The sequence below is a fragment of the Fringilla coelebs genome (assembly GCF_963513975.1).
Source record: "Fringilla coelebs genome assembly, chromosome: 2".
Classification (NCBI taxonomy): domain Eukaryota; kingdom Metazoa; phylum Chordata; class Aves; order Passeriformes; family Fringillidae; genus Fringilla; species Fringilla coelebs.
In genome coordinates, this window is record NC_140029.1 from 67,100,751 (window position 1) to 67,122,610 (window position 21,860).

The following is a 21,860-nucleotide window of genomic DNA, read 5'->3' on the forward strand; positions in this document are numbered from 1 at the left end:
AGACTTATAAAGTTTTACTTTTTTTCTGAGTTTGGTTTTTGTTTTTTTCCTTCTTTTTTTCCTCCCCCTCCCTCACTGCTTTATTCTTCTCCTGGTTGTGTAAGCAGTTTTGAATGCTCTAACTCACATGAGTAAAGGCTTCTGGAGAAGGGAAGATTACACAGATTATTTAATGACAGTCAGACTCATCCTCCCAGTGTTCCCTCCTTCTAGCTTCACAATTCTTGGCAAGCCCCAAACAACTACCTATCCCTGCACCACATCTATTGCATGTACTAGTTGTCTTTGTTCTTGACCAGATCCCTTCTCTGAACAGATGTCACCAGTCCCAGATGCCTGCTTAGTTACTCTGTTCCCCATTTCTGTTTTTTGCAGAAGGGAGGCAAAATTAGCCCATTCAAACACCAAACCAGAAAACTCTGAGTCACAAACACACAAGCTTTCCTGCTATATGACACTTTAACACACTTTTTGTTCCTCTTACTAAACATCAACTGACATGGCTTTGAGGGATTATTATTACCTTCATTCTTGCAGGCAGAGAAACTAAGGAAATGATGCTTCACATAATTCCTTCAAGCAGGCCTAGAAGTTCTGACACTCCCACCTACTTCAATGGGAATATAGATTAGCTCAACACTGAGTGCCTTTGAAAACCCTATCCCACATTTCTACCTCAAAGCAACTCAAAACCTAACTCCCAGGCTCCTTTTAGTCAGTAAATACTGCATCTGTTTTTAGGAAATTATAAACACAGCATTTTGCAAAACAACTGTGCAAAATCTCTGGAAAGATAAAAAAAATATATATAAAAATGCATAAAGCTATTGCACTTAGGTAATACCAATGTGGACTTTAAGCCATTGCCCATAAAATACATAAAAGGGCAAAAAAGCATAAAACTGCAGCTGCTGATCTGCTCAACACATCTAATGCAATATGCAGTCTTTTCCAGAAATGGAAATCAATTATGCCTAGAATTATTAATGCAGAGGCAATATGGAAATATGCAGAACTACCAGCCCTGGAGTGAACAGAATACATGACTCGCATTGGATTACTGCTGAGACATTTTCACAGCATTGGTTCCTATGGAAGTTTGAGTAAATGTGTTCACAGAGTAATTTCAAATGCAAAAACCATTTTAAGTTGCTGCCATAACCAAGATCAATGATACAATGTTTAGCAAAGTGTCAGATGACAAAAAAATTTGCAGTATATGTCCCCCTTATATGTTAGAGGTGGAGCCTGGCACTGCTTTGAAAATCCAAAACCTTCTTGAGGTTCCAGACAGCCACATCTCTGCTCTTGGTACCTTATAACACTTCAATTCCTGCAATACTGATAAGCTTTGCCTAAATAATGTCAAAGAAACATTACAACAACCCATTGCTATATTAGCAGTGCAATCAGATAAAATAAATCAGAGATGAATGACTTAATTAATCATCTTCTTACTGCACTTCAAAATGAGAACAAGCTGCTCAGTGAAACTTGGACAAGTATTACCACTGATTCTGACAGTTTTTAAGTCCCAAAATAACTCTGGAGTGTAAGTTTCTAAAATTGCAGAAGTCCTAGGCTTCTTAGTCATTCAGGCACTCCTGAAAACTTTCTCAGGTCCTAGGTCAGTCAACTGGAACCTTCCACAGACAACATCAAGTTCAGCTCTAACCTATGATTGTTTCTAATAAAATTACAGGATGCCATGGATTGGGTTGGTTTCATTTAATCTTCTAGGTTAAAGAGATCAAAGCTACCAAACAACTTTTCTGCTCATCATGGTAGCAGATGGCATAAAGATCAAACTGGCAGGGAAATGTTATGAGAACTGCTGTGGTGACATTTTTGTCATCAGTTATGACAGAGATGGCTGCAACAGGATGGAGGACACAGGTGACAGATCAAACATCGGAGCTCTATGCAGCATCTCAAAATTAATGGAGCGTGTTGGCACACAGGTGACCAAGTTCAAACCTGTCAGAGGCTGTGTGCACAGGTACATACAAAGCATGCATGTATGTACACACTTTGTAGCTAAGTAGAGAACCCCCTCTACACACCATATCTACACACATGGTAGAGAATTTTACCATTAGATTTCCTACCTCTTACTTTGAACTTCTGAGGATCAAGCCACCAAATTGGAGAAGGCACCAGACTGTATGTCAAATAAAGCTGATTGAAGAAGATATTGCCTCCTGCTTTTGGAAGAGTCTGCTTATCTTTTTTTTTAATGCTCCTGACTTTGATAAGCACTGATGAAACCAGAATAATACTGGCAGATATGATTCACAGTTATGAGAACGATATACTTCTGGCATGCATGTATGGTAGCAAAGCATCATACCTGGGGTTCCAAGCTACAGCAGCAGAACTGCTGTATCAGCCTGGGCTCTGCAGAATATCTCCCAAGCTGTGTTATGCATCCCAAGGTTCAACACTGTGCAGATTGCTTACTGTTGGGGATTAATTTGCCCCTGGACTGCTTCTCAGTGATGACAGCTCCTAATTTTGCCTGGGTGTCAGAAAAGAGGTGACCAAAACTGTCAGCATTTTTTCAGCCTTTGAGATAATGTGTTCGGGTCAAGCACAAATCCTCACCATTTTTCCTCAATGTGTATATATATATATATGTATGTAGAGAGATACATAAAAAAAACCCAAACTCACACAGAACATAGTAAAAGGCAGACACTCTCTCACACAGTAGCTCAGGAGACTACCCCATGCTTTTTACAGAATGTTGTTTATCATCCTTCACTGTCATTTTATGCCATTTTAATTAACATTTAGCTGTTCAGCACAGCTGTTGAACACAAGGAAAAACCAGCCCCTCTACACTTAAATTTGCCCATTCCATCTGTGCACCCTGTGGGATGACAGGAAAATCCAGGTTACACCTCTCCTCTGGAAGCCCCCAGCCCAGTGCAGAGCTAAATTCATAGCCACAATAGGTGTTCAAGGCTTGTTCCAGTGACTTCTAGACACCTCCAAAGGAGGTGTCCAATTCCACCCCATTTCTGCTTAAGACCAATCTCATAATGAAGTATTTTTCCTCAAGTGTAGACAGAGAGTTTTCCTTGCTGCTGTTGCAGCTGCTGCATCCTCAGCTATGTGCTCAGAGATATCCCATGCTTGCTTTCTAAAAACCTTCTTTTAAACAGTTGAAAACAATTTTCCTTAGCTATCCTTTCCCAGGTTAGACAAGCCCTGCTTCCTCAGTCGTGGGCAAAGGAGTTGAGTTGGGGAAAATGAACTTAATTTATTGCCAATTAAAATAACTATTAACTACTATTAATTAAAATAATATTAATTACTGGGTTAATTAGTGGGCAAGAAGGAGGCAAATTTGAAACAGCTTTCCTTTCCTTGTTCCCAAGGCCTGGCCTCCCTCCAGACTGCAGTGCATGGGGATGCAGTCAGTCTGTAATGGCTTGCCTGTGACACTCTACCTCCCCCACGCTTCCCTCTGCTCTGGCGTGGGACCCTTGCCCAGTGCTGCAGAGGAATCCTTTGCCTCCAGCCTTGGTCTTCCCTCAGGTGTCCTCCTGTCAGGTATTTTCCTCCTTTCTCACCTACACCTTCCCTGAGGAGCAATAATTTGGCTGCAGGGTTCAGCTGTGCCCTGCGGTATGTGGGGTAACTGGAACCATCTGTGTCCTGCACAGGGCAGCCCCCCACTGCCAGCACCTCACCCCAGACACCCAGCAGAGCCATGTAATTAGATGTTCCCTAACTCAATCCTCTTCCACTGCAGATGGAAGGCATCAGCATGATGCTGCCAGGAAAGATTAGGGGGAAGATGCCATTGCATGCCTCAGGCTTTGTTGTGTCCTTCACTGCTAAGTTGCCTGCTCCTTTCAGAGTTTTAACTTCATAAATTGTTTATCCTCCTTTACCTTATTTATCTGCTTTTGGTGCACTTTGAAAAAAGGAGAGTTAAGAAGTCCAAGCCATGCCCAACCATCCAAGCAACAACAAAAACAAGAAAGGGATCAAAAAGGGATCATTTTGTTTACTAAAAATGAAATAGGGATCAAAATCCATACTATTACCTCTGAAATTTAAATAAATACTGCAAGAGCTTGAAGTTATTTAGTGACATTGACTTCATATAGAAACCAGAAGGTGATACTTAATACTAGCATAATAATTACAGTTAGTATACATTAGCAGTGCTTCTAAGCATGGAAGACATCTGGCCAAACCCTGCCTAACTGATGGCTTGGGTAGCTTGCCAGGAGGCAGAGATTGCTTCTGATTTGGATACACTGCAAAAAAAATGGTGAATCAGCTTTCATTTGAAAGCAGGCTTCAGCTAGAGCCGTATCTTCAGCTGTGTGAAGCTGCCAGCAGTTCCTCTCAGTACTCATTAGGAAATTATTTTCCCTGGGACTGTGGACCTTGCAGACCTGCAGCTGACACTTACTGCCTTCATGAGACCATGATGAGAGCTGCATCCTACCCCCCGATGGCCATGTTTTTAGAGGGTGTTCAGTAACTGGGAAGGACTGCTGTGAACACACGAGAGCTAGAAATAATTTATTACCATGAAAAGAACCCCAAACAAACCCAAGCATAAAAAACTCAGTCCATTTTGTTTACAAGAGGAAAAACCATAGGGTAACTTAATTGCTGTGGTTAAATTTTGACATGAGAAGAAAATGCAGTTAGTGAAGGGCTCTTTAGCCTAGCTGGTGAAAGGAAAATTAAAGGACTTGAAATTTGAGTCAGATATACAGACGTCAAAAATAGAATGCTTCTAGTATCAACAGGGATTTAGCAGCACCCAAACATGGTTAAAGGCATTAGAAAGTCTGATAATTGCTTTTGACCTTAAAAATCAATGCATCTATACAGACAACATCAGCTAAGGCCTCTGTACACTTCGACTCAATATTGAGCAAAAAAACCCCATCACTTTTTGTTGCCAAAGCCTGAGCTGCAACAACAAGCCTTGTAATTAACCATCGCCCACAACCATCCTAACACACACTTATTTCATATTATACACACAGGTTTCTTCTACAGCTGAAGTACAATTCGAGACAAACTAACTTAAAAGGTTCACTGGTGAAACAAATGAAAAGCTGTCTGCTCAGCAGGATCCTAAAAAGCATTTATTAAAGACAGAACAAATACAAATGAGACAATGAATTAAGCAAAAGAATAATCATATTCTCTGAACAAGAAGCCACGATCCTGTTCAGCCCCTGCACAATGGGGTCAGCCACAATGAGACTACCCACTCATTTCAGACCAAGTGTTTACTGATGAGCAGTGGAAGCTGCATGTGTTTCCTTGGCTTTCTACACTGCCAAGAGATCTTTCCTCACAAAAAATTAGGAGCCAAGCTCTTTATCAAAAAATGGAGGGCTCTAGGCAGAAATTATCATCATCCCCAGATACAGAGTATGGCAAAAATATTTGTAAAATATGTTCCAATCCTAAACTCTGATCATGAAATGCAGGCCCCATTTGATGGCTGTGTGAGATTCCATGAAGATTTCACTAGTTGAAGATGGGGCAGTCAATAAGTCTAGAAAACAAAAATCTAGTGATAACCTTTAATCTCTATCCATTTATAGATCAAGGGCAGGTGGATTCATTACATTCAATACTGTAATGAGCTTTTTTTCTTAAGCTTTAATATTCCATTGAATTTTATACCATTACACTCAATGTCACTCTTGAATTTTTCAGTATTTTTAAGATGAGTTACCACAAAAATTCCCAGAATCTCCTTGAGCATCCTTGCAGGAATGATCACTCCTGTCACACCATACCAGGCAAATGTTCTATTATTTTTCATACACTTACCAACCAATCTTGTGGAGGCTTTTCCCATCCCAAAGCATCCACAAGTTTCTCCAGATGGAGGAATTTTGATTAATGTTGTGTTGTGCTAGAGACAATTCAGTACAGCATTGATACAATACTGACAGCATAGTCTTTGTGATACTTTGATTATTTAAGTTTGGTGTGTGTTGGGTTTTCTGTACCTTTTTTTGTGTTTGTTTCTTTAGTGTTAAAAAATTTGCTTCTCTCTTTACAACTCAGCTTTGAATGGTTCTGGAGGTTTCATCTGAAAATACAATAAAGGATTTTTCCACAGTTAAGTGCAGTCAGCATTTGCTTTAACACAAGTGGGAGTTACAGAGATCAGCAGTTCCCATACAGTAAACAGAGAATGATATTTAACAGCAGAACCCACCCGTACATCACTTACTTACTGCCCAGCTCAGTGGGAACACGAGCAGCGATTATACTGTGAGTGTCATGATGGCCTAAAGTCCATGCACTACAACAAGAAGCCATTTACAGAAAGTTTTGCAAAATAAAATCTGGCAAACTGCAGCAGAGCTTTCTGCACTGATTACTTGCAGAAAAAATAGAGCAGTCAGAGGCTGTTTATTCCCTGTTGGGCTTGTCTTTGCACCAGGTGATACAGGACAAGTAGCCAATGGAAGATTAAGAGCCAACTTCATGTTTAAGACTGGACGCAGGGAGATACTTTTAAAACTGGGTGGGCTCTGCTCAACACCAGTGTGTCAGTCCTGCCCCATGGGATAGTTATTACTTGCTGGCTCTGGGCCAAGAACCTGCACAGTGTTATCCTGCTGGCAAAGGAGCCTCTGCAGGGCCACATCATCCTTCCACTTCATTTGAAAGTTGTGAGCAGTCACCAAAAGACAAGAAAAGAGCGAGAGGAAGGAGTACAATGTCCAGCTAGCAGTGCACAGACGTGTGGAAAATTGCATTTGTTCACAGATGCTCAATTGCCTACTGAAGACATGCCTGTGTGATGTGAACAGACTCTGCTCTCCCTGGTACCTCTTTCATTCAGAGAGAACACCATCTCCTGAGAGCTGCAACTGTTAGCCAGAACAAAACTTTTTTTTTCCTCTAGCCAACCTCCATGGGGTGTCTCTGGCAGCCCATACCTCTGTGCACATGACATGTAGTTCAGCAACTGCCTTAAAATAAATCTGTACAAATACCTGCAAAAGCTCCAAGAGAGTAAGGAACACAGGCTCAGTCATAGCTCAGCAACATAACTGTCCAAGGAGAAAACATTTCCCTTTGACTTAAAAAGCTGCACTGAGAAGTTTTTTATTGAACTGTTAAGACACCACTGCAGCACTCAGATGACTGCCCTGGATAAAAGTTTTCCACTGACTCTGACAGTGCAGCTTCTGCCTCCTATTTAACAGGTTAAAAATGAGAGCAAATACATTTTAGAAATGACATATAGAAAAAGACAAGTATAAATTTGAACAGGTGAACAGGTTGAGAAAGTAAAACTCAGTTCAAGTTGGGACAGGACAAGGACAAAATGACCAAGATGACAAAATTACACTTAAATACTTGAACTGGGCAACAATTGTCATACATAAACATTCTCCATATAGCTAGATTACACTGAAAAAAAAACCAAACCAAACAAAAACAAACCAGCATTCAAATTTTCAATGAGTAAAAGAAACACATTCAAACTTAAAAATATGACTAATTTTCCCCCTCTTTCCTGCACAAACCATACAAGATCTGTAATATTAGAAGCACTTCATCTGCCCAACTTGCGATATAAGGAGCCACTCCTACATCAGACTTGCTTCCACACAACACTTATGTAATGAACATTAGCAGAGCACTTTCCATCGTATTTTTATCCTCTCAGAATCAAGCTTTAAGTCAACATCAGTTAGCCTGACTTCTATAGCCAGGTAGAAAAAAAATCTTGGAGAAAAATTTTGACAAACTAGTGCAAAGTGTCAAGCTTCACATACAAGACTAGAGATGTTCTGAAAAGATAATTTATTTTGTCCAAGTATCCTTGGATCACCAGATGTGAGAGCTAGGCAGCACAGCTGACAACCTTACATTGCAACTTTGCTAAGTCCTGGTTACATTTAATGAAAAATTAATTGAACAAAGGTGTGTTGATGCAGTGATCATGCATATTGCTGGTCTACATGCAAACCATGTGAAAATGAACCCAAGACCAAACACTTTGTTGGGCTGTGACCCTTTTGGGGAACGCTGAGGTTGGCTTTCCCTTCAAGCCCCAGACCAAGGATGCTAGTGCCCTCTTCTGGGCCTGTCCTTCGGAGACCATCAGGATACAGCGTCTTTCTAGTTCCACAAAACAAAAGGCTCAAGGTCTTTTCCTGCGTGGCTGCAGCCAACCGTGCCTCTTCAGTAAACAGAGGTGACAGTACACCCCGCACTGGGACAGGCGTGCTGTTGGAAAGCCTGTGCTATGCAGGTGTGCTCCAGAGTGAACCTGCTTCTGCCACCCCAATGCCTCCCTCCATTGTCACCTGCAGGAACAGCCCTGCTGCTGCTGCTCATCTGCACTCTGCTTTCCCACCCATTTCGTTAATGCTTAGAAATTTCTATCCTCTTTATGAGGGGGAAAAAAACCCGCAAATGGATTATTCTCTTTTGAGAAACATGTCACTAGAGTGTCTGCCTAAACAGGGACAAGTTTACATTACTCTGCCGTAAGGAGCTCACGTCATCTGTTGAATGCTGTGGGGTCTAGCGCCCTCTCTTACTTTTTCAAGTAATTTACACATCAAAACACAAACAACAGTAAACAAGCAGAAAAGGCAGCCTGGCTGCAGATGGTGGAGGAGGAGACTGTTTTGTGCCAGAACTCAACGCTTCATCATGAGCCTGGTTTTTCAGCACTTGGCTCCAGTAAGGCTCTTCTGTGTTCAAATAAAGCAGATCAAAAAACAGGGACCGAGGACTCCTTTATGGTTTTACTAGGTATTTACTGGTTTCAATAGCAGGGACACTTGGTCATTCTAGACACACTGCTAAGACAAAAGAGGGGCAGACTGCAAGCACAAGCTCTGAGCACAGACACCCACACAGCCTTTTAGCTCACACTGAGTATTTTGTCCTGCTCCAAAAGAACTCTCCAAGACAAATCCACTTATAAAGCTAGCCAGCCCTACGAATCATGGAAACAAGCCAAATGGAGACAGACATTTGGCCAGGAAACAGTCCTTGCTCAGTCCACAATTATTTTTCAGTACCAGCACAGCCTAATTAGGCAAGCATTGTCATCTTATTGCACGGGTTCCAGACTGTTGCTTTCTTATCACAAAAGTTCCACACCTTCTTGGTGTTTCTCGTGGGCAGCTCCTCAAAGCACTAACTCTTTCTTCTTCACACAGTAACTAACTGACTCCAGTTCCCTCCTCAACCAGCCATCCCACTCTTTTATAGCACTCTTCTTCCCACTGGTTACAGCTGTGGCCTTGTAAAGTCAGGCCTGCTCCTAATCTTTGATCATTGGCCCAGCTGCAACTCCTTAGGGTAAGATTACTTTCTACACTATCTTTATTTTCTTATATTCTATCCCTCTACAGGCAAGCACTGTACAAAACTCCAAGACAGAGCCATAATTTCAGCGTCTTCAGAGGGATTAGGGCCAGGACTGCCTGGTCTTTCTTGGCCCAGACACAAGTTAATTTGATGCAGGCAGGCATGTACTTTAGGATTAACTCTATCGTGTGGTTAGTATCTGTCTGTACACTGTCCTGTGAGTTTGTCCAAAGTTCTCTTCAGTGTTTGCAGGGCTGCCATCTACAGTGACAAACCACAAGGAAGAAGAGCTGTGACTGGCTACATTACTTATCACACAGGTTTATGCCTAATCCACTGTTTCTTTACATCTCTGCAGTGCACATTCTCCACAAACTTTTGTCAGGGATGTTCATTATGGACATTTCATCATGCAAAGCTTTGTCTTTTTTTGGATTTTAAGTAGATGCAATATAAACAAGCATCCAAGAGAAAGTCAGAACTTGCCATACAAGAGAATTATGAAACAAATAACAGCTAAAAATAAGTATTCAGCGCATTTCTTGTCTTATGCAATGGGAAAATACAAACATCCACTATAAACACTAAAGGACCCAAGAAACTTCAGAAGAGTTAGTTTAACAGCTCTAGAACATGTGAGTAGTAGGAGATGGGTCTGTACTGCCTCCAGTTCACATCTGCCTAGCACAGTTTGTACAGCTCTTCAGTATAGGAAGATGATCTTGCTCTGGGGAAGCAGGTGCTGAAGAAAATTGCAAGATAAAAAGCTTAAACCCAGGAAGCAATCACTGATGTTGCTGGCTTGTTTCTCATGCTTAAGAGCAGCCCCACAAGCTGCTTCGAGGCCACTGGCTAAAATAAGTGCCCACCTCAGTGATCAGAGCCAATTTGAGTCACTTGTAGAACTGAGGACAGCAGGTATGCACACAGACTAATCACACAGCCAGATTTCCCAGCAAGGCAGACAACCTTCTGCAGCTTAACTGTTCTGAACGCAATCAAAGCATTCTCTCTAAATACCTAATTACCTTTCAGACATCCTTAACTCACCCCAGAGAAAAGGAAAACAAAGGCAGACCATAGCTTTTAAGCCAGTACCTTCCCATAAAGTATCAAGTTGTACTTATCCCTGTTAATCTTAGGGGAACGGTGGATCCACAGTACATCTCCAGTTATAAGGACAGCTTTCTCAAGACACCAGAGATGGCTAAAATATTGTTAGAAATTATTGGTTTAAAATGTTAACTACAACACAGAAAACCACCATCATACAGCCAAGTCTCTTGAAAGTTGCAGCATGATAATATGGAAATTGCTAGAATAAGATTAGGGATGTTCATGTTCTAATACCAGTGTTAAAGACCTTTTGAGCTGAACATCATGGGTCAAAGATAAAATCCTCAACACCTCTCAGTTCAAACCTACTCCACTAGGAGTATTGAGTGATCCCTCAAAGCTCCTTGGATGTGCTCAGCCTGCTCTTTCACCAGTAAGTTTTGTCCCAGTAAATTTTATCTGGGGGAAGATACTGTGAGCTGCATAGAAGTCAACATTCAGCCTTTGAAATACACACGCTGACATTCAACAGCCTGATCTTCACAGCAGAGATAACTGAACATGATCATCCTTGGCATTTCCAAAACTGCCACGGTTAAAGTATTTTCTGAACAAAAATAACCCCCCAAAAAAAACAAAAAAAAAACCAGCAACAAAAAAAATACCCAAACATACCAACCAACCAACCAACCAACCAACCAACCAACCAACCAACAACACAAACAAAAAAACCCCAACCAAACAAAAACCTTAACAAACAAACAAACAAACAAACAAAACCCCAAAAAACACACAAAAAAACCCCCCAAAAACCAAACAACCACCAACAACAGCAAAAAAGTTTTATTTGTGGCCCTGGTCTACAAGCCACTAAGGACAATGGTCAAGAATGAGACTGTCTCAGTTTAAGCTTTAATGCCCATTACCTTTTATTTCTTTTCCGTGATATGGCTGTCTTCAAAAGGTCTGGTTCTGTTTCAAGGATCACACAAGGTTGTGAGCTTTATAACTCTTAGTTTTTCCACACAGCACAGACACAGAAACTCATCAATAAAAACTTAAGCTTCCTTTTGGGTTGCTTTCATCTCCATCTTTATAAATCCATCTTTCCATATACCTGATTTTCAGCACAACCTTTAGTACTCCTACGTGTTTTTGCATCTGTATTCAAGTACTTCATCTATTAAAACAGCATTATTTCACCTTCATTACCACTTTAGGCCCAACTGTAGCATCTTTTATCACTTGATCTCAGGTATCATCTGCAGAAAACAGCCCACAAGGGGTAGGCCAGAGTTAAGTGTGATGATTCACACTGAAGAGGAGATAGCGCTCAATTTTCACCTTGAAAGAGTCAAGGCCCACTCCTATAACTGCAGTAAGTCTTTTTTCCTTGCTCTGAATAAGACAAATTCAACAAAAGGAAGTGAGATTAGAGCAGGAACTTTCAAAATGACATTATTACAGATCTCAGACGAGACCACTTCAAGATGAGTTTCTTGTATCTCACAAATTAAAATTTAATCCATCTTGCCCAAACTCATTATTAGCATTCAGACTGCAGCATTATGTGATTCTTCATCTTAACTACTTTTTTTTTACCATTTTTAGTCTTGGGCTGAAACGATATTTAAGTCAAAAGCTGAGTTGAAAAATAATTACGAAACAAGAAAGCAGATGAAGTACAGTCTTCACATATTATAGTTTAAAAAAAAAGCCAAAAAGCCCCATATATTTGTATACCAAAGAATTTAAGCTCTGAGAATATGAAGTGAAACTGCTGCAATAGCCTTGCAGTTATATGTTAAATTTAAGAAGTAAAACAGAAGTGTGGCTTCTAGAAAGACTCCAGATGTTAAAACATTTAGTAAATTCAGACTCTTACTTTGTTAGATGCACCAAATCTATCGGCCCAGGAACATGAGGCATGACTGTGGTTATAGACTGTTTATAAGAACTAAAACTCATCTCTTCCCCATTACTGCTGCGGCATGACCACACAAATCTTTAGTCTCCTCTAACACAAGGAAAACCTTCCTGCACTTGAGACATTCATTTCTGCTTTGAAAATACCCAACACTACAGTTAGTTCAGTGAGCACAATTACTTACAGATACAATCTTTTAACATGGGGTTTCAGAATATCTTATGTTATATCAGCCTGAAACACTCAACAAGCTGAGCAGACTTAGCAACATTTGCTCAGGTCACTCACCACTTCCCTGTGAAACAAGAAACCAAGAGTTGCCTGTTGTAGGTAGGTGCCACTGGCACAGCTTTGCACTGAGACACTCTCTTTAAAGAAGCTGACTGCAGGCAGGAGTGAAGTTCATAGCCCACCTTTAGGACATATGTCCACAAGCCATGAAATTCAGTGCATGAACAAAATCTATGGATTGAGACCCCCACCACAAAATGAATGCCACAGACATGAGCACGGCATATCTGGTCACTTCACTGTCCGTTATCATAGGCATATCAAGACAAATTCGCTCTACTGATTAGAAAGCGTTTGAAGCAAGAGACCAAGAACTAGACTGAAACTGCAGCACAAGACTGTGCTAGACTGAAATGGAATACTCTCCCTTAAGGGATGCTTACTTTGAGGCAAGTGAAGCAGTCACAACAACTACCTCCACTTCAGAGAAATACAAGAATTTGCATTACTAGAGAGATCCATCAGGCTGCACAGGGAGGAATTAAGGGAAAGGAAGTCTTACATACATTGAGGGAATGCCAAAGCTAAGAGCCTCATAACACACATATTGGCATAATCAGGTTTTAAAATTAAAGCAAGAGGCTTGTTACCTGTTACTTAATATGTCTGCTGAATTGCATCCTGGTGTCAAGTGTTAAACCTATTCTTGCTTGGAGACTCATAATGCACTGTAGGAAAGACATTCTGTGCTGTTCTTGAGAGCTAGCAAGGGCCTCCTGAAGATAAGGAAGCCCTATATCTCTCCTGAAGGAAGACACCAAGGTTGTCACCATGGAGACAGGATGAAGGAGAGAAAGTTAAGAGATATGGATTCTGGTTAGCTCACAGAGTGACGTGGCTCCCCGATCACCTACTGGGAACTTTGTTTCTCCTTTATGACCAATGGGCACTGAATGTGTTGTTAGAGGGGTGTCAGTGTCTTCTAAAATTATAAAAGCAACGTTGCTAAAATAAATCTCTCTCTTGCACCTTTCTGATGGAGTAGTGTAATTTTGTACTGTGTTGTGCTCTACAACAACAATGCACTGTACAGATTGGGAAGCAGTAAGCCCTGGAAGTTTTAAACTCTTGCAGTACGGACACACCTCAGAGTTACCTTACCATTTATATGAGTGGATTATAGTTCTCTGCATGTTGACCAATATGACCAACTGATTTTTAAACTACTTTGGACAGGGGTTGTGTTTGAGAGCACAAGGTGGCGTCCTGTTTGGATGTTTGGGGTTTTTTTTGAAGCACTATCTAACAAATAACTGACAGTGGGACACAAGACCATGCAGCAGCTTGGGCTAAGACAGCTAATAGCTCTGTCCCATCACCCTCCCTTCACACATGATCATCAGTGCTCTAGTGACATGAGAGGTGATCTAATACAGGTTTGTTACAACAACACTCCACACTACAAGACTGACTCAGGAGCCATCCAGATCAACTCTGCTGTTCCAGTATCTCATAGCTTTTAGAACTGCTCCCTAATGCAGTCTGTTCACCAGTGTATGAAAAGCTCCTAATGCTCTGCCAGCCACAATTCCCAACTCCCTGCAGGGCAATCCCCTATTTTGTTTCCATAAAGGGAAGTCTGACTTTTACCTCAACATTGATGATCTTCTACAAACATGATCTGGTACGGTCTGATACGGTAAACAAGTCGCAGAAAATAGCTTCTGTTCATGCCCACAGGATCTTATCTCATTCATGAAAGAACAAACAGGACTACAGCAAATCACCTGTGCCTACAGGGATGTCAGGTTGTGGTGGTTCAAGCTCTGCTTTATCCACTCCAGCCAGCTAGTAAGTGCATACAGCTATTTAGTAAAAAACAAATCCCACCCACCACCCCCCCTCCCCCCAAAAAAACCAAAACAACAAAACAAAACAAAAACATTCAAAAATTCATTCCACTCACTGTTACTGCAGCTATTAACTGAAGTCAGAAGATTCACAGAAGTAGAGTGTAATAAGACATTTATTAAAAGTGCTTTCAGTTATGTTAAGAGCTATAGTCTAAAACCTATTTTTAAAAAGGCATCTCAATAAAAAATATTAGCTTAAAAACCATTCTGATCACTGTGGTTACAGACACATGACCTGCAGTGCTCTATGAAATGTTAGACCAGCTTTGTTGATTGAGACACAGTAATCTTCAAGTCCAGGATCCACAGTGTCTAGCGTAGAGGAAGAACTGCTGGGAGCTCCAGAAGAGACACCTGCAGGTACCTGGAATAGAAATGAAGTGGCTACAGATATTTGCTTCAGATTTGTCAACTGAACTATCTCCTGATTGTGCAATACATTGGAGAACAGATGCATCATCCTGCAACATTGCAGACAAAGTTGTTATCCAATGTATCTGCATATTTATGGATTAATCACTTTTCTGGTCAGAAAAGTTTTCTCCTCAAGGGGCTGATGGAGGCTTCAGTTTCAGAACTAGAAGCTGACAACTTTGAGAGAGCTACAACAGCCACAGCCCAAGCTGGAAAAAGAGTCATCCTGTGCTTACAGCTATCCAAGATACTGGCATAGTGGTTACTTACTTTGGGTGCTTATACTTCTGCTTAATAGCTTGCAGCTGGCAATGGGATGCATCAAGGCATGCTTTGTGCAGGTCAGTCAGGCAAGGCGCTATCTCACTTAAGGAATATCCAGTAAATGCAGTGAGTGTTTCTGGCTGGTCAGATGAGAAAAAACACTGTTACTCTATTGTAGCCAGCAGCCATCTAGAAGATGGGTTTCCCACGGAAGCAGAAACTCTTTTCACTACATCAGAGCTCACTCTAGACTCTTTAAGCATGAAAAAGATTCAATTGTATTGTGCCATCAGTTTCACTCTAGGTCTTCCTTGGTGCCATGAAGTCTGACAAGCTCCTTCTGCTCAAAGCATGTGCATCCCTTACATCTCTTCTGGATCTTACTCTGCACTGAAGTTATTTTTCCAACATACAGCTGGAAGGTCTGCCAAGGCTTGTGGTAAAGCAGCCACAATTACACAGCAGTATAATCACTCAAGTAGACAGAATAAATTCTCCCCATTCTCCCAGAAAGACCCCGAATTGTATCTGGGGGTGTAGTTTTGGACATTTGTGAGGCCTTTGGTACAGCCTTGATGTAAGTGAGCAAAACAGTAAAATCCCTTCTGTTTCAGAGAAGAGGCATGATATTTACTTAACAGTCATTAAGGTTTACTTAACAGTCATTTATCAGGTAGTCTCATTAGCTCAAGAACAGCTACTCATCCTAGGATTTCAGCCTTCCGAACCATATACTTTGTAGCTACTCCTCCTCCTTCTCAACTCAGTTCTAACAATAACAAAATGCTTGAGCTATTTAATAATGCACGGTTGTTGTTCTTACCCAGAAAAATCTGTTCACTGTATAGTTTGCTAAACAGTAGGCTGCTGCAGCAATTTGTGAAGGAAGGTACTTCAGAAGAGGATCAACTTGAAGGAGACTCAGCTCTGCAAGATACTGAACAAGAAAACCCAAGTTTTTAAAAAAGAATCAACCTAGTTGGTACAATCAGTCCAATACTGCAAGTTTTAAAGTTTGTTAATGGTCTCAGTATGATGCACAAAAGCATAAACTATGTATTTAGTGAGAAGAATTAGCATTGCAGTCCTGTTGATCCTAAAGAAGATCCTTTATCATGTTTCAGGGGGGACAGAAAGACCACATTTTTGCCAAAGCCTAACCCATCTACTCTAATCTAATCTGAAGTTCTGGTTCTATCATCAGATCTGACTTGATTTTACAGGCAGAGACTCAGAAAAGTCACGTTATATAAAACTGACAGACACACTCTTCCTATCTGCTAAGGCTCTTGTTTATATAGATAAACACCTGGACATCAGGGATAAATGGGCAGCTCTAAGAGGCACAATATGGGTTCTGTTGGAGTAGAGGCTGTACAATCCTATACCCTTTGCAGAGAAGCAGCTGGTCAGATGTTTTACTGTAATTTTGTTGTTTCTAAGCATGGTTGCCTACTCCAGGCAACTCCTATGCAGCTATGCAGGTATATTCTGTGTCATTGCGGAGCAATACACAGTAGCACCTAATCCAGGACAGGCTTGCTACACAGGCACTGTTGAAAAAAACACCAGATTTTTACCACCTAATTGCCTGGTCAATGAATTATCCCTGACCAGACAAGACAGACCAAATCTAGGATTTCCATGAGGCATCTATCCAAAAGTCTCAGCACACAAGCCACCGCTATGAAACATGCAGTTAGTTTCAGGCCTGTTGCAGAGACAGCTTCATGAAATGCAAGTTGTTCTCCTTTAAGGATCACTTCTTCCCCCTCAGACCCAGAAGGCAGATAGTCCATACCCTTGCAAAGTTCTCTGTCCTCATACAGATTCCACGCCTCTGAATATACTGAAGGAGGAACTGGTTGATGGTTGGGGCTGTTAGGTCAAAACCCAGCACTTTGAGAAGCAAGTGTTCCATTCTTAGCAGCTGCTTCTTTGTGTAGGTATCATCTGTTATATAGACAAATTCATCCACATCTGGTGGGTAGATTTCTTCATACTTCCTGAAAAAGGGATGCAGAAGCCACATTTGTCAGCTTTGAAGTTACAGTAAAAGAAATCTTTGTGCTGTACCCATGTCAGGATGAGAACATGACATGACTAAAACTTGTGGAAAGCTGTAATTTTACTTGTTCCTCCAGGCTAGCTAACAATTTAGTTTCAAACTTGGGCAAATATACTTAGAGGAACTCAGAGTCATCAGTCTAGACAGACACACACTCACATTGTTCACTCTTAACAGCAAGCTTTCAGTGGGCAACTCTCAGTAACACAGCACACTCCAGACAAACACCCATGCACCCCTACGCGACGTTGCTTACTCTGTCTAGTTAGAGCAGTTAAAGGCCAATTGTAGATTGCAACTGAGTCCATTACAGCCTTACAGGCTAGCAGTTTAACACTGTACTGCTTCTGCTACTGCGTTTATTGTTACAAGCTTTCCCCACTACAGTTCTTCACATTCAACATTAAGTGTTTCATTTTAATAGCACCAAAGGAGCCCACGTTGCTAATCTTGAGACATCGTGAAAAGTTACCTACTAATGTAACCTTCCTTTCTTTAATTACATTACAAGACTAAGCCCAAAAATAGGCTTTGGATCACTAAGATTTCAGAAGATGAAACACTTACGCAGCCAGAAGAATTGCCGCTGTTCCTACAAGCTGTAACTTCCCTCTGAGAACAGACATGCAGGAAAGAAACCTGTCCAGGAAGTTCACTGCCAAGTACAAAGTCTCTGTCCGAAGTTTATACTCTTCCCCTACTTCTACCAGCCAGTCTACAAGGATAGCACGCATTCCTGTTGTGATATCTGGCTGCTTCTTCATGTAGAAGGGCTTGGGCCTAAATCTTAGCTGTTTGGAAAGAGTTGAAGAATCAGGATGATCACTCTGAGGAGAACCATTGATGGCTGAGCTGATGAATATTCTTTATACTTATATTAAAAAGAGCAGGGGTTGTCCCACTCTTAATAACTGTAAGTATTAACTACAATTATTGTGCTAGTGGTAATTATTCCCAGCCAGTGGCATCTCTAGAAAGTAGTATTTCTACTGAAGAGACAGATTGAAGCTTCGGTGTTAGCAGGAGAATAGTAAAACACTTCCTGGACTATGGACAGCCTTTGCCATCAATTGAGCCATTTAGAAGGACCTGAAAATGAACCAATCAGAACCTCCCCCTTCTTCCCATCAGGAGACTGCACTTCACTGCTCTGACACAAGAAGGTAGGAAAACCTACTGCTATAGCCAGAGAGCAATCAGTGAGATCACATCACAGTGCTTTAGCATTTTTTCAGCATTCTACTGCCATTTGCAAGAATTCTTCACACCAAACAAGTCAAGAGATGCTCCCATCATAGGCATTAACAGGGATGCATTAATTCTGAAAGAACTTATCACTGACTATATGCTGCCTTTAGAAATTACTTTTACTATTTATTTTCTCTTCTTTGTAGTTCAGTGGCAGCCCTGGATCTCTGCAATATTGCAGCCTACTACAGATATAAGCTTCTCACAGCAACTTACTTCTGCCTCTCGGAGGTACTGATGAATGTCTTCTGCATACTCTCCCACAGCCAGAGTTACAACATCTTCCATGTGATCCTCTGGCTGGGATTGGAAGGATGTGTCCACTACCATAGGAGAGCCTAACAGGTAATAGGAAGCAGCAAGACATTTGTATAATTAATCTCTTGACTTTCTCTTGCTAATTTTAGCTCAGAATTATTGCCCCTCATGTAGACACAATCCAAGTTAGCTTGCAGTGTTATTTGTTGTCACATAAACTACTCACTATCTTACAATTCACAACTCATAACCACCCTACATGTGGTTGTGCTATGGACACCATCTGAGTAGTAACAGGAGTTACCTGAACTCAGATCCAGCAGCCGGTGAATACTGGATGTCATTGCACTGGTATCCAGTTCACAGTGGCTTAATTCCAGCTCTTCAGACACTTGACAGCTGTAGTTTTCTTTATCTTCTGAGTCATCTATGTAGATAGCAAAACCTTGCTTTGATGCAGCACTGATGATGCAGTTGGGCACTTCATCTTTTCTAGATGAAGTGATGGCGTTTTCAAAGCCAGAGAAGCGCTTGATAACAGCAGCACCCTGAAGCAGAGCACACAGTAATGCTGTGGGAGGGCGGCTCAGGAGGAGAAAACCCCTTTCCTTGTGTAACAGACACCAATAACAGAAGTTCATGCGAAAAGCCATGAACTTCTAACTACATTTGATGCTTCTGAAGCTGGTGCCACTTGTTGCTGCCTTGCTGTGACAGACTCCTCACAGAAGAAAATAGGACTGGTAAGGAAGGAAACCAGGGGAGCAGCATCATATTCAGTGCCTCCCACCAAGGAGAACATGGGTGCTGCTGAGTTCCAATGGGACTGGGAAGTGTAGTCTGCTACACATTCAATTCTGGCAAGGAGCAGTTGCAAGCGCAGCAAGTTAACAAGTGCCCAAGCACTGCCACAGACTTAGGAAAGACTGCACTAGCAAGAAGGCACTTCAAGCACTTAAAAACTTAAGTTTGAATTTTTGAGCTTAAGCATTACAATTCCTAGGACTATGTCTGACCAGACTACAATCCTTCACACCATCTACTGCCAGTAAGCCAGGAGCTAAGTAAGGGGCTTTACACAGCCAAAACCAAGAAGAGTTCGTGTACACACACCAGCTGCTATTTTAGGTCAGGACAATAACATTATCCCCGCCCCACCGGCAGACTCCAGGAGGGCTCAAGGGACAGAAAGGCAGAAAAACGACACGTCATTAACTTGAACTTCTTGAAGGCTCTGGCACCCCGGAGTGAGCGCGGCTAGCCAAACACCAACGAGAGCTTTGGGTCAGTGGACAGCTCTTCCTTAAACCACCCCCTACACCGTGGCGGGTAAGCGGCCGAGTAGTATCCCTTCCTCCCAGGATGAATTATTTACGCAGACTACTTCCACGGGGAAACACCCGCAGGTTAGGACCGTGCGGTTACTAGCAGGGTTTCTCGGGAAACTCACGCTTGAGAGCTGGAGCCCGAGTCACCTTCTCACCCCGCCACGCCAGGTCTTTGCCGGCAGCCTCGAGGCAGGTGCGTGCACCGCTCATGCCGGCGGCTGCCCGCCCAGGGCCGCGGAGCTCAGCCGGGCTCTGCGGGCAGGGGGGCGGCAGTGCTGCGGGCAGCGGGGCTCACCTGGCCGCCGAGCCGCTGCTGCTGCTGCCCGTTCTCCGTCAGCACCCCTAGCACGGCCCGGCCGCCGCTGCTGCGGAGGGCGGCGGGGCAGGACTCCCGCCGCCCCGCACGGCTCTTCTCTCCGGTGCGATACATCGCCCCGACGTCGGTACCTTTCGGAGGAGCGAAGAAACCCACAGAAATAAAACGAAATCGCGGGGGGGAAAGAATAATAAAAAATCCTCCGAACGACCGCAAATGCGCCCCTGGCAACCCCTTCCTCCCGCCCGCCCCGCAGGATGACGGGGGGCCCACCGCGCTGCCCGGCTCCGCTCGCCACCGGCCCACCGAAGGGCTCGGCCCCCCTGCGCCGCCCAGGCCGTCCGCCGGCCCTGCGTAGGCGCGGCCGCTGGAGGCGGCGGCTGTTGGCCGCGGCCGGTTGGCAGCCCGGCGGCTCAACCCCCGGCGCGCCGCCCCGCCAGCCCCGCCGGCCGCGGGTCGCCATGGTGACCCCGGCAGGGCCCGGCCGCGCCGCCCGGCCCCGCGCGGGCACGGCCCGCCCCGCGCAGCGCCCGGGCCCGGAGCCGCCGCGGCCGCGCACCGGCTGCGCTCCGAACGCGCGGAGCGCAAGGGTGGGGAGTGCCAGCCGCAGCGGCGGCTCTGGGCAAACAGCTGGGCTCGGACTGTATTGATAAAGTCCGGTCTCTCTTTGTAAAGGACGCGCGAGAAAAAGGAGCTTTTAGTTCGTGTAAGCGGGGGTTTGACTCCCGTGATAAGTGCAAGCCGAGGGACAGCTAGGTGACAACCTGGCTGTGCTGTTGCACGGCTAAGCAGCGCTCAGCTGCCCACACGGGAAACAGCGCTTCATTCAGTCAAACCAGCAAAGTTTGTCACCAGTGATGTGCATAATGATACGGGCAAATTGAGCACGTGTGCTCAGTTTGTGGGAAGGCTGTGGCCATTCTGGGGAACGCGATTAGATTTCTAAAACGATCTTGGCAAACTGGAGAAATGTTCGGGAAAATCAGGATGCTCCTGAAGCAAGGTCAGAGCCAGTGAATGCAGAAATGCAGGATGGGGAACAGCCAGGTAGGGAGCAGCTATGCAAAGAGTCAGGAGGTTACAGTGAACCTCAGCCTGAGCATGATTCACCAGGATCAGTCATAGCTGTCCGAGCAGGAACAAACAGGAGTATAGCCTGTGTGGCACATGAGCCCTCTGAAAGTCTGCAGTGAAGACGAAGGAATAAGAACTACAGCAGCTGAAACCTCAGCATGAGATTTAGGTTAGATGCCAGAATTGTGATGCCCCAGAAGAGACAGCATGGAAAATGTCAGAATTTCCCCTGTTGCAGGCTTGTAAGACCAAATTAAAGAGAATTTTGTCAAAACTGTCTGTGCATTGATGATACTTCTTGAGATGCTCTCCAGGGATTGAAATGTAGAAGCTGTGATCCAAAATTCAGATATATCAAGCAGGGTCTTATGCCAGAATTGGTTTTTGCAGTTCTTGTGATCCAATCTGCATTAAAGGG

General features: G+C 43.1%; 1 protein-coding gene across 1 annotated transcript; it reads right to left on the reverse strand.

Annotated features, from left to right (window-relative positions):
* Positions 1-14,784: 14,784 nt before the first annotated feature.
* Positions 14,785-20,482, reverse strand: CCNA1 (cyclin A1; the record flags this gene model as incomplete). The annotated part of the gene is made up of 8 exons (XM_084226807.1): positions 14,785-14,836; positions 15,157-15,290; positions 15,974-16,087; positions 16,952-17,156; positions 17,786-18,009; positions 18,683-18,804; positions 19,029-19,272; positions 20,348-20,482. The coding sequence occupies 8 exons, from the start codon at positions 20,480-20,482 to the stop codon at positions 14,785-14,787; spliced, it is 1,230 nt and encodes a 409-aa protein (XP_084082933.1).
* Between the last annotated feature and the right edge of the window lie 1,378 nt (positions 20,483-21,860).